Source organism: Salvelinus alpinus, chromosome 8, assembly GCF_045679555.1.
Source record: "Salvelinus alpinus chromosome 8, SLU_Salpinus.1, whole genome shotgun sequence".
Taxonomy (NCBI): domain Eukaryota; kingdom Metazoa; phylum Chordata; class Actinopteri; order Salmoniformes; family Salmonidae; genus Salvelinus; species Salvelinus alpinus.
In genome coordinates this window covers 36,265,673-36,279,243 of record NC_092093.1, presented here as the reverse complement: position 1 = coordinate 36,279,243, position 13,571 = coordinate 36,265,673, and the positions used below count along the sequence as shown (strand labels likewise).

The 13,571-nt window shown below is 45.0% G+C and overlaps 1 protein-coding gene across 1 annotated transcript in view; it reads right to left on the bottom strand.

Moving 5' to 3' along the window:
- Positions 1-187: 187 nt before the first annotated feature.
- The window catches only part of LOC139582236 (5'-nucleotidase domain-containing protein 1-like), a 55,698-nt gene continuing 42,314 nt past the window's right edge, over positions 188-13,571 (bottom strand). The window contains exons 9-12 of the mRNA XM_071412213.1: positions 9,783-9,904; positions 5,327-5,500; positions 2,857-3,025; positions 188-2,011 (exon numbers count right to left, since the gene is read on the bottom strand). Coding sequence (XP_071268314.1) covers positions 1,896-2,011; positions 2,857-3,025; positions 5,327-5,500; positions 9,783-9,904 — 581 coding nt within the window. The 3' untranslated portion in view covers positions 188-1,895. The remainder of the gene's footprint in view (positions 2,012-2,856; positions 3,026-5,326; positions 5,501-9,782; positions 9,905-13,571) is intronic.

The following is a 13,571-nucleotide window of genomic DNA, read 5'->3' as shown; positions in this document are numbered from 1 at the left end:
ATGACTGATTGTAGACACAAACATCCAGGTAGAGAGAACATATTTGTAGAATTGAAAGTAGCCAAACAGTCTAGAAATACATTTGAAACAGTCTAATCCCATTTTGTAATGATCTGACGTCGACACATTTTCAGATGTTTTATTTGAACTTTCAAGAAAACTCAAATCATCAGGAAAAAGCAGTGTGTAACAAAATTGTATAACTTTATTTATTTCACAGACAGTACATTGAAACACTATCCCTGCATCTTCTCTAGAACACTAAAATACCACTAAGGAATTGAACATAAGGCAAATGAGCATATAAAAGTTTCTAAATCAAAAAGGAAATGGAATACAATCACCAAAGCTGCATTGCATTTAACACCAACACACACATTTAGAACAGAAATAATCCAATGACCAATTAAGGTCTGCTGTCCTCTCTAAAGTACTTCCTGTAAAAACACTTCTACAGGCATATTAAGACTTGCTTCTTATCATTATAATACAACTAGTCTATATGCAGCTAAGCAACACATGTAACCATTCAGAATTCAGTTGAAGCATATCTTCAAATTGGTACTGCATATAAAGCATAAGTATAACACAGTTTTACACAGTAGTCACTCCAACAGCACTATACTTTACTGTTGCACCAAAAAATAACAGAGTACACAGAGCATAATCTTTAAGCATCCAATATTACCATTTTACTATTTTCTATTCTTTCAACAAAAAAGGTAACACTAAAGGACAGATTGTGCCATTTCTTCAAGAACAATTCTCTTAAACACCTTCCACAAAATCAATACTGTCACATTGTATAAATTATTGGCGACAGGCGCAGGAATACGTAATATGGGGTTTTAATACTCCACCCAAATGAAACAACATGCCATGAAAGGCACGGGGACGATGCTCAAAACAAATACATATACAAAACACACTGGGATACAACCCAAACAAAATAACGAGGTAAGACCCGTAATAACAACTGTACAAAACACGCAGCACGAAAGCCGAAACACAGGTACTCACAGGACCAACGGACATGGTGACAATGGTGAACAGAGTATATACAATTACTAATAAGGAGAAATGGGAACCAGGAGTGCGTAATTAGACAGTTCAGTGAAGCCTAGAAGGCCGGTGATGTAGAACTCCGGAACTGGTGCACGGAATGAGCAGCAGTACCGGGGGAATCTGTGACAAACACAGGGGAAATGCTTTATCTTAAAGGACATCTTAAGTTACTGTCACTGAAATGCATACAGTGAAACAGAAAACCAAAATGGCTGGTTATTATGTATTATACACACACACATCATACCAAGGATACTGGACATAATGAATTATTAGGAATTTCTCTCTGGAGACAACAGACAACACCGCTGTGACTGCAATGTTGCACTCCAGCTCAAATCAGTTTTTTGAGGTAAGGAAACACACCAAAAAACTAAACGTAGGACAGTATTTACAGGGCTTAAAGTTTTTTTTGTACTCTGAAGAGTTATTAGCTTACATTGAATGATGTACTTTTAGGGGGTTTAAATGGAACATCAATTACCTATCTAACTACATTACAAAAGTGGTCTTCACATTAAACAATATGAATAATATGCTTTAAAATCAGCACTGCTGGCTGACATACCCACACACATACAATTGGCAAGTCACATTTTTCACACACATGTACAATAATCCACATACAGAACAACGTTCAAATGTAGCCAGGTTACTTGCAGAGAGATACTGTGCTTTTACATTCCCATGGTTTCTATCAATGTGAGCGTGATTTCCTGTGCTAGAGGGATAGATGACATGGTTCAGGTGTGGAACTACAGGCGAGATGGAGGCACATTCCTCCCCTTTAGGCTGAGGAGGGTGAGGGGCGACTCTGGGAGGAGGACTCTTTAAGACGACTGACTCTGGAACTTTTTCAGCAGGGAATCTGGGGGTCTGGGGTAGTAGCCGGTGGTGCAGGGTTTGTTGGGACAGAACCTGGGGAACTTGTAGTCCAGAGGGAGATCTATGGAGGAGGACGAGAGATAAACTAGTGAGAATTATGTCATATCAACCAGTTTTGCCTGTTTAGCAAGGCCATGTAACCCTCAAAGTTTCCATTCTGCACACATCATCAACAATAGCTAGGAGTGGTCCATGACACATTTATTTCTTCTCTGATTTCTGGAAATTGCGCAAAGCTCTGCCAAACCAAACCTTCACAAAAAGGAACAAACTGTTTTAGAAAGCACTTTGGCAAACACTTTATTTGGATAGTCCATCTGTAGATGGTCAGTAACATTTCAACTATCTATCTACTAACCCTAACCTTAACCCGTATCCTAACCCAAAACATAAACCCTTAACCTAACCGTTATTCTAAACCTAACCTTAACAATAACCGTAACCTTAGCAAGCAGTTGCTTATCAACAGTCTATTCTACAGATGGTCATACTATCTGGACTATCCAAATAAAGTGTGACCAGCACTTCTTAGCAAGAATAAGGAACAGGTAGTAGAGGATATCTGGGGTCAAATTACTCTTTAAACTAGCAGAGCACGCCTCTCTCAAGACAAGAGGCGCTGCGGTCTTAAGGCACTGCATCTCAGTGCTAGAGGCGTCACTACAGACACCCTGGTTTGAATCCAGGCTGTATCACAACCGGCCGTGATTAGGAGTCCCATAGGGCGGCGCACAATTGGCCCAGCGTCGTCCAGGTTTGGCCGGTGTAGGCCGTCATTGTAAATAAGAATTTGTTGTTAGCTGACTTGCCTAGTTAATTAAAGGTTAAATAAATAAATACAGCAATTTGGTAGGTCATTACGCAACACAGAGTCAGTGGGCCCTCGTAGCCCTCTCCTCCCTGTACCTGCAATAGACTCCACACTGGGGATGGCCATGGTGCTGTATTTGTGGATGCTATGGCAGCACCAGGTGAGTTTCTGGCTCTCCTCATCCCCTTCACCACTCTTGTGTGCATCCACAAAGTAGGATCCCCACTGTTCTGATGGAGCAGAGGGCGCCTTCATGCCCTGGTCCTGAAAGCACATCACATGGGTTAAAGAGGGAGTGATTCTCTGACCAGAAAGAGGTACGGGGCGGCAGATAGCCTAGCGTTTAATTGCATTGGGCCAGTAACAGAAAGGTTGCTGGTTCGAATCCCCGACTCGATTAGGTGAAAAATCTGCCGGTGTGCCCTTGAGCAAGGCACTTAACCCTAATTTTTCCTGTAAGTTGCTCTGGATAAGAGCATCTGCTAAATGACAATTTTTTTTAATGTAAGTCCTCCTACTAGGGAGGAAACTTGTGGGTAATAATGGATCCACTTTTTAACAGGAATTTCAACATAAGAAGCAGTGTGGTGTTAGTCACTTTGCCAAGAGAGAACCCCTATCCTTCTTACTCATACTTATCAGTGCCATTTGTCTAAGATGTTAATAACAGGATGTGGTTAACAAGCATGGACTGATAACAAATCAAAACAGAGGTAGCAGAAGAAATGTATACATCTAAATTAGTCAACTGGTCCAGACACTTCCTTGAAGTGGAATTCAGTTAATCTGGGAGAAAGGTCAATGCTTCAAATTAAAAATTGTGCTACTTTTTCCCTCTCTTGGTGGAAAGTGTGATGAAGACGTTATTCTGAATGGTGAAGCTTTTTGACTCCCAACCAGACTTAGAGGTGGAGTTGCTCGCTGAGAAAAACGGTTTATGTTTAAAGTCATAAGATTCAATGAATCCAAGGCATGGAAATATTCTGTCTCAAACTACTGTGCTAACTACTTATCATTCTTCCCTAGTTTGGAGCTTCTCTACACTACACAGAACCTCATAATTCATCATTAATAACTGGCAAATTGATGCACAACATTACATTGCCTATTCATGTGGAAATTTCCACCAGATATTGAGAGCCAAAATGTAACCAAAAGGAATCTGGGGGAAACTGATGAGAAACATGTTGTTCCAGGCAGCTTTCTGAGACTGTCTAATGTGTTACATACACTTTGGCTGCAGCGGAGCTACAGCTCAGAGCTGATACACCACAGTGGAGAGAGAGAGAGAGACCTACTGGAGCTTCCAGGAGTCAGGAGATAATGAATTTCTCATAAACGAGGCAAATGGGGAAATAAGTTTTAGTAAGGAAAGGTGAAGTGAAAAGAGGAAGTGGAGAGAGAGAAAGAGAAAAGAGCATGAGAAAGAGAGGTAGAGGTAGTGAGTCTAGGCCGAGACGATTTGTCCATCTCCAAGGCTCTGTGCTCCAATCTGTCTTCAGAGTGCGTTCGTCAATACACTCTGGCTATCAACTCTTATTTCAGAGCATTCTCGTCTGAGTGTGCCAGAGCACAGAATAACTGACGATTTTACGAACGCGCATCCCCCGTTGAATATGACCGGTGTCAGTAAACATTGGCCCAAAAATATATATAATTAAATTGTTGCCAGCAGCACAGTTAGTCACCAACACCCTGGATAACGTGAAATCAGCTAAAACAGCTCTGCTAGGGTGAGTAAAATCGTCAGAGTGAGGCGTTCTTTCATTTGTGTCTGGAAGTAGCTAGCAAGCTAGACAACGTTAGCCAGTTAGCTTGGGTGCTTGACTGCCGTTGTGAGGACAGAACGCTCAGATCAACCCTACTCCTCGGGCAGTGTCCAGGGTGCTCTCTGAACCCAAAACGATATGAATTTACAAAACGGACAAATCTGGCAATGCTCAGAGCACATTCTGAGCGCAATCTGGCAATCCAGAGTAAATTTACGGACACACCCTTAGTGGTGTCCTATCCAAACCAGGTGGTTCCTCTCATCGTTCCTGGCAACATATATGCTGACTCACCTAATTCCCTCTCAGGAAGCACTGACCCCTCTGGATATGGATAGACTATGGCCTGGTCAGTGAAGGAGAGGGCAGCACTGACAATATTACATAATAGTTGTAAGAAAGCACAGCACATCACATTATAGTTTCCTTCCTAGCAGTACGTCAACTGCCGTGAAAATTTTCTCCGCTGACTTTCCTGTACTGACACTAGGCAGTAATACAGACTCATATAAACTTGTTTCAACATGACCGGTTTTACAGATTTCGCCAATAGCTGTGGAACTGTAATAATACAAAACTGCCACGGAACACTTACAACACTGTAAGTCTTTTGATAACGCTTACAAAATGAACAAGCCCACGTATCCACTCAGACACAACACACGCTACGGTGGGTATATTGTGGCATTGAGCAGAGCAAAGGGGCTGGGGGTTGGGAGGATATGTCTTTCAGAGGGAGCAAGGTAAAAAGGTGGGAGAGCGCTTTAAACGGAAACAGCTGCTTGTGTGAACTAACCTCAAACTTTCCCTTCTTGTCCTGAGGCTCCGCTTGGGCCTCGTTGGTCTTCGCTGCGTCGCACCTCGGGACGCCCTCTCCCTCCATTTCCTCCACGATCATCACCGTCTCCCACTTCCCGAACGTGCTAGCAGGGAACATGTCCGACCGCATGCTATCCCCAAAGTACACCACCTGTATAGGGTAGGAGACAGGATAGACAATGAATGAGGCCACATTCGCAGCTGCTCAGTAAATTAAGTTTACTTTTCAACGTTATAGTAACTACCTCCTCATCTGATTAGTAAAGTGCTGTAATAAAATATCATTTTTTTCTGGATTCGTTTCAAGGGAGCGCTCAGCAGTAGTCAAATTCAATAAATCCGACATGTGTCTTACTGCCCCTTAGGCCGAACTAGACCAGACACGATGGGGCTGCAAAACCCATCACGTCTTCTTTGACCATCATTTCTGTTTTGTACTCAAGACAAACACGTTAAGACAGGCTTAGCTGAACAGCATACCAAAACTGACTGGCAACCCATTTCCTTACTTTTGAAACTATTGAAATGTAAATAGTTGAATTCCTTGCAAACCCAGTGGAAACGATGGGTTAAGAAGAGTGTCAGATTAGGGAACAACTAGAGGAAGAACAAAACAAGAATGCTCCCATAATGGAAACAGCTCTTTAGAGGAAATAGCTCCTTGAGTTTCAGCACAACTCTGACTTCTCAAGGGGTCCATTTAAGGAGAGAAGAAAGGTTATGACCCCAGGCCACTGGGGTCAGTGTTCTATAAGGATAATGAGAAAATCTTGGTACTAAAGACACACTCTTAAAGAGTCCTTCACATAGCTCTCTGTGTGGAATGCAGAGTGGGGTGTGTGTGTTTGGGAGGGGGTGGGGGGTATAGATGAGGCAGACATCCATAAAGACGAGGGGGGTGAGGGAGGAGTGGAGGGTCTCTAATGAATTCATGTGGGCCGCAGGCCTCGCTCCGGAAACCCCCTCCTTTTCTCAGGCCCTTTACAGCGTCTCTGACCAGGCCTCGCAGTCCCACGCATAAATAAACAGGACAGTCGGCCAGCCTGGGGCCCAGGCTGTGGAGCTGTGAGCTCGGCCTGTGGAGCTCTGTGGCTGGGGCGGGCTCAGGCATCAGGTTTCCAGGCTTTCCCAGAAACTGGCCACAGAGCTGGAGAGAGAGCACTGCTGCGGGGAGTGCACCGATCGTTTTTCAGCTCCCCACTGCTGCCAGAGGCATCGGATCAGTATGATAAATATTTACAGGGCCAGGAATTCCAACACAGTGGCAATACATTATAGAGAGACTTTCATGCTAAACCGTTTCATAAGGCTGGGACAGATAATGCAACAGAATTCAGGTTAACTCCGACTTTCTCCATAATTTGTAACTACAGTTGAAGTCGGAAGTTTACATACACTTAGGTTGGAGTCATTAAAACTCGTTTTTTCAACCACTCCACAAGTTTCTTGTTAACAAACTATAGTTTTGGCAAGTCAGTTAGGACATGTACTTTGTGCATGACACAAGTAGTTTGTTCAACAATTGTTTACAGACAGATTATTTCACTTATAATTCACTGTATCACAATTCCAGTGGGTCAGAAGTTTACATACACTAAGTTGACTGTGCCTTTAAACAGCTTGGAAAATTCCCAAAAATTATGTCATGGCTTTAGAAGCTTCTGATAGGCTAATTGACATAGTTTGAGTCAATTGGATGTGTACCTGTGGATGTATTTCAAGGCCTACCTTCAAACTCAGTGCCTCTTTTGCTTGACATCATGGGAAAATCAAAAGAAATCAGCCAAGACCTCAGAAAAGAAATTGTAGACCTCCACAAGTCTGGTTCATCCTTGGGAGCAATTTCCAAACGCCTGAAGGTACCACATTCATCTGTACAAACAATAGTTTGCGAGTATAAACACCATGGGACCACGCAGCCGTCATACCGCTCAGGAAGGAGATGCGTTCTGTCTCCTAGAGATGAACGTACTTTGGTGCGAGAAGTGCAAATCAATCCCAGAACAACAGCAAAGGACCTTGTGAAGATGCTGGAGGAAACAGGTACAAAAGTATCTAGTATCTATATCCACAGTAAAAGGAGTCCTATATCGACATAACCTGAAAGGCCGCTCAGCAAGGAAGAAGCCACTGCTCTAAAACCGCCATAAAAAAGACAGACTACGCTTTGCAACTGCACATGGGGACAAAGATCGTACTTTTTGGAGAAATGTCCTCTGGTCTGATGAAACAAAAATAGAACTGTTTGGCCATAATGACCATCGTCATGTTTGGAGGAGAAAGGGGGAGGCTTGCAAGCCGAAGAACACCATCCCAACCGTGAAGCACGGGGGTGGCATCATCATGTTGTGGCGGTGCTTTGCTGCAGGGGGGACTGGTGCACTTCACAAAATAGATGGCATCATGGAGGACAATTATGTGGATATATTGAAGCAACATCTCAAGACATCAGTCAGGAAGTTAAAGCTTGATCGCAAATGGGTCTTCCAAATGGACAATGACCCCAAGCATACTTCCAAAGTTGTGGCAAAATGGCTTAAGGACAACAAAGTCAAGGTATTGGAGTGGCCATCACAAAGCCCTGACCTCAATCCCATAGAAAATTTCTGGGCAGAACTGAAAAAGCGTGTGCGAGCAAGGAGGCCTACAAACCTGACTCAGTTACACCAGCTCTGTCAGGAGGAATGGGCCAAAATTCACCTAACTTATTGTGGGAAGCTTATGGAAGGCTACCTGAAACGTTTGACCCTTGTTAAACAATTTAAAGGCAATGCTACCAAATACTAATTGAGTGTATGTAAACTTCTGACCCACTGGGAATGTGATGAAAGAAATAAAAGCTGATATGAATCATTCTCTCGACTATTATTCTGACATTTCACATTCTTAAAATAAAGTGGTGATCCTAACTGACCTAAGACAGGGAATTTTTACTAGGATTAAATGTCAGGAATTGTGAAAACCTGAGTTTAAATGTATTTGGCTAAGGTGTATGTAAACTTCCGACTTCAACTGTAGCTACAACCTGTGGCTCCCTCCCTTCCCCTAGACCCAGTCAAGAGACCCCCAGCCCAGTTCACTGCCCCCTACACTTATCAATGCATCACTCAGAGCAGCGATTAGAGGTAAAGCCACCCCTGGATAAACAGGTCTGAAAAGCCACAGCAGCTCAGAAAGCCCAGTTTAATGAGCCCATTGTGCTCCACTGTGTGCGGCCTGACTGGGACAGACAGAGGACGCGTCCCAAATGGCACCCTATTCCCTACATAGTGCACTACTAGCAGGGCCCTGGCCAGAAGTAGTGCACTATTTAGGGAATAGGGTGCTATTTGGGATGCAAACAGACAAGAGGGAGGGGGAGATCACATATCTGACATGAGAGGGCCAGGGAGATAAGGACTATAATCCATGTTACTTAGCAACGCTGCTGATATGCAACTAATGAAATGGTAAGGACACAACTGAACTGCAATATCCTGATGCTGTCTTTTTTGGATGACAAAAATGATGTCATCTTTCAATCAATGTGAATATGTGAAATTGCCAATGTATAGCGAACGCCTTATGACCACAGCAAACGGTTGTTGCAGGATTATACTGCTCCTTTAATTGAGTAAAAAACTAGCGCCGTTTCAATCATTGACTCACTGAGTCTGTATGAGATGGGCAGCTCAGTGTATAAATTGTGATCCTACACATAGCAGGCAGGCCTGTACTCACTGCCACAGGGGACCTACATGGGACTGTAATCTGCTCTGAATGCCTCCATTCAGCCGGCCTACTGGCCTACATTAAGTCTTATCAGGTAAAAGTGAAGAGAACCCAAAATGTCGACCGCCTCAGGTCACCCCAGAGTGGCTGCCTTAAAGCTGCCACAAGTGCAGGTTGACACTGCATTCCGCGAGCGCTTTCTCCACGTGGCCCGATAACAGAGGGGGGCATTGAGCGCCCCTGGCCGGGTCAGAGGGGTGGATGTTTGGAGGCGGGAAAGGAAGGAGAGGCTGAGGACGTGGATGATGAGCATGCCTGGGTGCACTCGAAGGGGCTTGACACAGCTCTTGCCAGGGCCTTTCCTCAAGAGCTGAGACAGAGCACAAACAGAGTCTCAGAGTCAGACGAGCTAGCTGCCTGCCAGAGATCGTATACGCTGTGTACGCGGCCATGTTTCCCTCTCCGTCACACCGGTGCAAATCTCCCGGAGCTGATTTATATCGGATGTCCGATCTCTGTGCGTTTGCCAGGAACGGCAGCACACTGTCCTGTGGATAAACATTGAGACACAGATCCCAGGATAGTATGGAAGTGATGGTTATTTGGATACACATATAACGTTTGCTAGTTACTTCAACAGCTGAGCATAACTTCCTCCGTAAGGACAAGAAAGTAATCAACTAACCCATCAAACAAACAATCAATGAATCAACAAATCTAACCTTGGGCTCAGGTTTCCCAGTCATGGTTTTGAGCAGCTGGTGGAGGTGGGGCCAGTTTCCTTGAGAGTACCAGCCAGGCTTGTCCAGGGACGGCAGCCCTTCACTCTCCTCCACATCATTCACTGCAAGACAAAGTGAGCAACCTTACCACAGGGTCACCACACGGCTCGACCACACCGCTCAATGACACGAACATACACGACCACACCTCTCAACACACAACCACACCTCAAAACCTCACCGCCACATTACTCAACATTGGATGGGCCAACAAACAAATATGACAGGGCAAAATGGATTCTAACCATGTGGATATTTCCATAGCTCAATATACTGTACTTATGTTAGGGATAAAAATACATAACTGAAAAGGGCGATTTTTTCACAGGGGAAATGAGCCTATTGAGCTACTTCCATGAGTATTTTTCCTAAACAGTTCATATTTAGGTCTCAGCATGTGGTCTAAGGCTGGATATCTATTTCCTTCTAAGTTCTGCTCTTAGCTTTGCTGCTGCTGGTACACAGAGTACAGCGGCCATTACATCAGCACAGCAAGGGAAAAACAGTTCTCGGAGTCAAAACAGAGTCATGGGCTGCGTCCCAAATGGCACTGTATTAGCACACTAATGAAGTAATTAAGGTGGCCCTGGTCAAAAGTAGTGCACTATATACAGAATATTGTGCCCTTTGGGACACGCCCAAGAAGGCTAGCATGCTTCCTCCTCGAATACCTCTGTGGGTGCAGTGGCTCAGTCTGGCCCGGTGTAGCCGTGTCTCATGCGTCCCAAAATGGCACCTTATTCCCTATGTAGTGCACCACTTTTGATAAGGGCTCTGTTCAACGTAGTGCACTATATAGGGAATAGGGTGTCATTTAGGAAACACCCTCAGCCACCAGGCAATGTGTCAGCTTCTCAGAGAAGAGGAACGCCCCACCCCCCCAAAAAAAAAACTAGAAAGTGTGTCAATGACCTCATGGAAGTATTTCAGGTACATGGTTTATGTCTTGACGCTCAACAACAGCCAAACACTTTTCACTTAGTCATTCCTAGTTGATTGGAGGGGTTTTGGTTTTGGCTGTTGAGCTGCTGCTCAGCAATAACCCCAGTCTGCTTCAGTTTGAGCAAGGGGGCATTGGAAGACAGCCAAAACAAGATAGAGAGAGTGTGGAATGTGAACCACCACACAACTTCTAGAGCATTACACACACACTCTAGAAACTGCAAGGCAGGAGGCCACAGAAAGTTCCTCGAAAACAAATCTAATGTTTAGCTGAAAACAGAACTCAGTTAAACAGCTAGGGTTTAGGCCTGCTGGAATCTCCGTTGAGTAAATTAACTCAGCAAAAAAAGAAACGGCCCTTTTTCAGGACCCCGTATTTCAAAGATAAACAGTGTTAAACAATGAACCATAAACAATTAATGAACATGCACCTGTGGAACGATCGTTAAGACACTAACAGCTTACAGACGGTAGGAAATTAAGGTCACAGTTATGAAAACTTAGGACACTAAAGAGGCCTTTCTACTGACTCTGAAAAACAGCAAAAGAAAAATGCCCAGGATCCCTGCTCATCTGCGTGAACGTGCCTTAGGCATGCTGCAAGGAGGCATGAGGACTGCAGATGTGGCCAGGGCAATAAATTGCAATGTCCATACTGTGAGACGCCTAAGACAGCGCTACAGGGAGACAGGACGGACAGCTGATCGTCCTCACAGTGGCAGTCCACGTGTAACAACACCTCCATAGGATCGGTACATCCGGACATCACACCTGCGGAACAGGTACAGGATGGCAACAACAACTGCCCGAGTTACACCAGGAACGCACAATCCCTCCATCAGTGCTCAGACTGTCCGCAATAGGCTGAGAGAGGCTGGACAGAGGGCTTGTTGTAAGGCAGGTCCTCACCAGACATCACCGGCAACAACGTTTCCTATGGGCACAAACCCACCGTTGCTGGAACAGACAGGACTGGCAAAATGTGCTCTTCACTGACGAGTTACGGTTTTGTCTCACCAGGGGTGACGGTCGGATTCGCGTTCATCGTCGAAGAAATGAGCGTTACACCGAGGCCTGTACTCTGGAGCGGGATCGATTTGGAGCTGGAGGGTCCGTCATGGTCTGGGGCGGTGTGTCACAGCATCATCAGACTGAGCTTGTTGTCATTGCAGGCAATCTCAACGCTGTGCATTACAGGGAAGACATCCTCCTCCCTCATGCGGTACCCTTCCTGCAGGCTCATCCTGACATGACCCTCCAGCATGACAATGCCACCAGCCATACTGCTCGTTTTGTGCGCGATTTCCTGCAAGACAGGAATGTCAGTGTTCTGCCATGGCCAGAGAAGAGCCCGGATCTCAATCCCATTGAGCACATCTGGGACCTGTTGGATCGGAGGGTGAGGGCTAGGGCCATTCCCCCCAGACATGTCCGGGAACTTGCATGTGCCTTGGTGGAAGAGCGGGGTAACATCTCACAGCAAGAACGGGCAAATCTGTTGCAGTACATGAGGAGAAGATGCACTGTAGTACTTAATGCAGCTGGTGGCCACACCAGATACTGACTGTTACTTTTGATTTTGACCCCCCCTTTGTTCAGTGACACATTATTCAATTTCTGTTAGTCACATGTCTGTGGAACTTGTTCAGTTTATGTCTCAGTTGTTGAATCTTGTTATGTTCATACAAATATTTACACATGTTAAGTTGCCGAAAATAAAGTTGACAGTTGACAGTGAGAGCACGTTTCTTTTTTTGCTGAGTTTAGTACATTATAAACTGGGTGGGTCGAGCCCTGAATGCTGATTGGCTGACAGCCATGGTATATCAGACCGCGGGTATTCCACGGGTATGTATTTTTACTGCTCTAACTACGTGGGTAACCAGTTTATAATACTAATAAGGCACCTCGGGGGTTTGTGATATATGATCAAGGGCTGTGTCCAGGCACTCCCCATTGCGTCGTGCCGGGGGACAGCCCATAGCTGTGGTATACTGACCATATACCACACCTCCTCGGACCTTATTGCTTAAGTATACCCTTTGCTGCCCAGCTTTTAGGAACCCTGCACTTTGAAGTGGGTGACTGCACTTCTGGACAGGAGAAGAAAACAGTCTTTAGGAGACTGATGGGCGCTTAAGACCAGCAGCAAGAGAACCTCGACCTTCTTTTTTAGAAAAAGACAGTCCTTGACAGAGTGGGCTGCACCAGGTTCACGCTAAGGTTAAATATGCTATAAATATTGTGGCAGAAGAGAGAGACAAAGCACAGACTTTAGTTTGTGCGATTCAGTCACGCACACACACACACACACACACACACACACACACACACACACACACACACACACACACACACACACACACACACACACACACACACACACACACACACACACACACACACACACACACACACAGTAACAGCTGTGAGGATGCAGGGACCTTAAGAAAAAGTGGAATGAGAAGTATGTGGTCTCTGGAACCCCAGAAAAACTGAGCACAGAAACACACACGCGCGCACAAGGAATACCGGTCACCTATTAGGATGTGAAATCCTGTGGCATTTTCACTGTAACCAGGCAAATATTTAGAGAGATCTGGCATCCTCTGGACAAATGGCTGCTGAAGGCCATGGCCACGTCTCAAATGGCACCCTACTGCCTATATTTGCACTACTTTTGACCAGGGTCCATAGGGTTCTGTTCAAAAGTAGTGCACTATATAGAGAATAGGGTGCCGTGCGGGACGCAGCCCACGCTTAATAAGAGGCTGGGAGGAGTCTGAT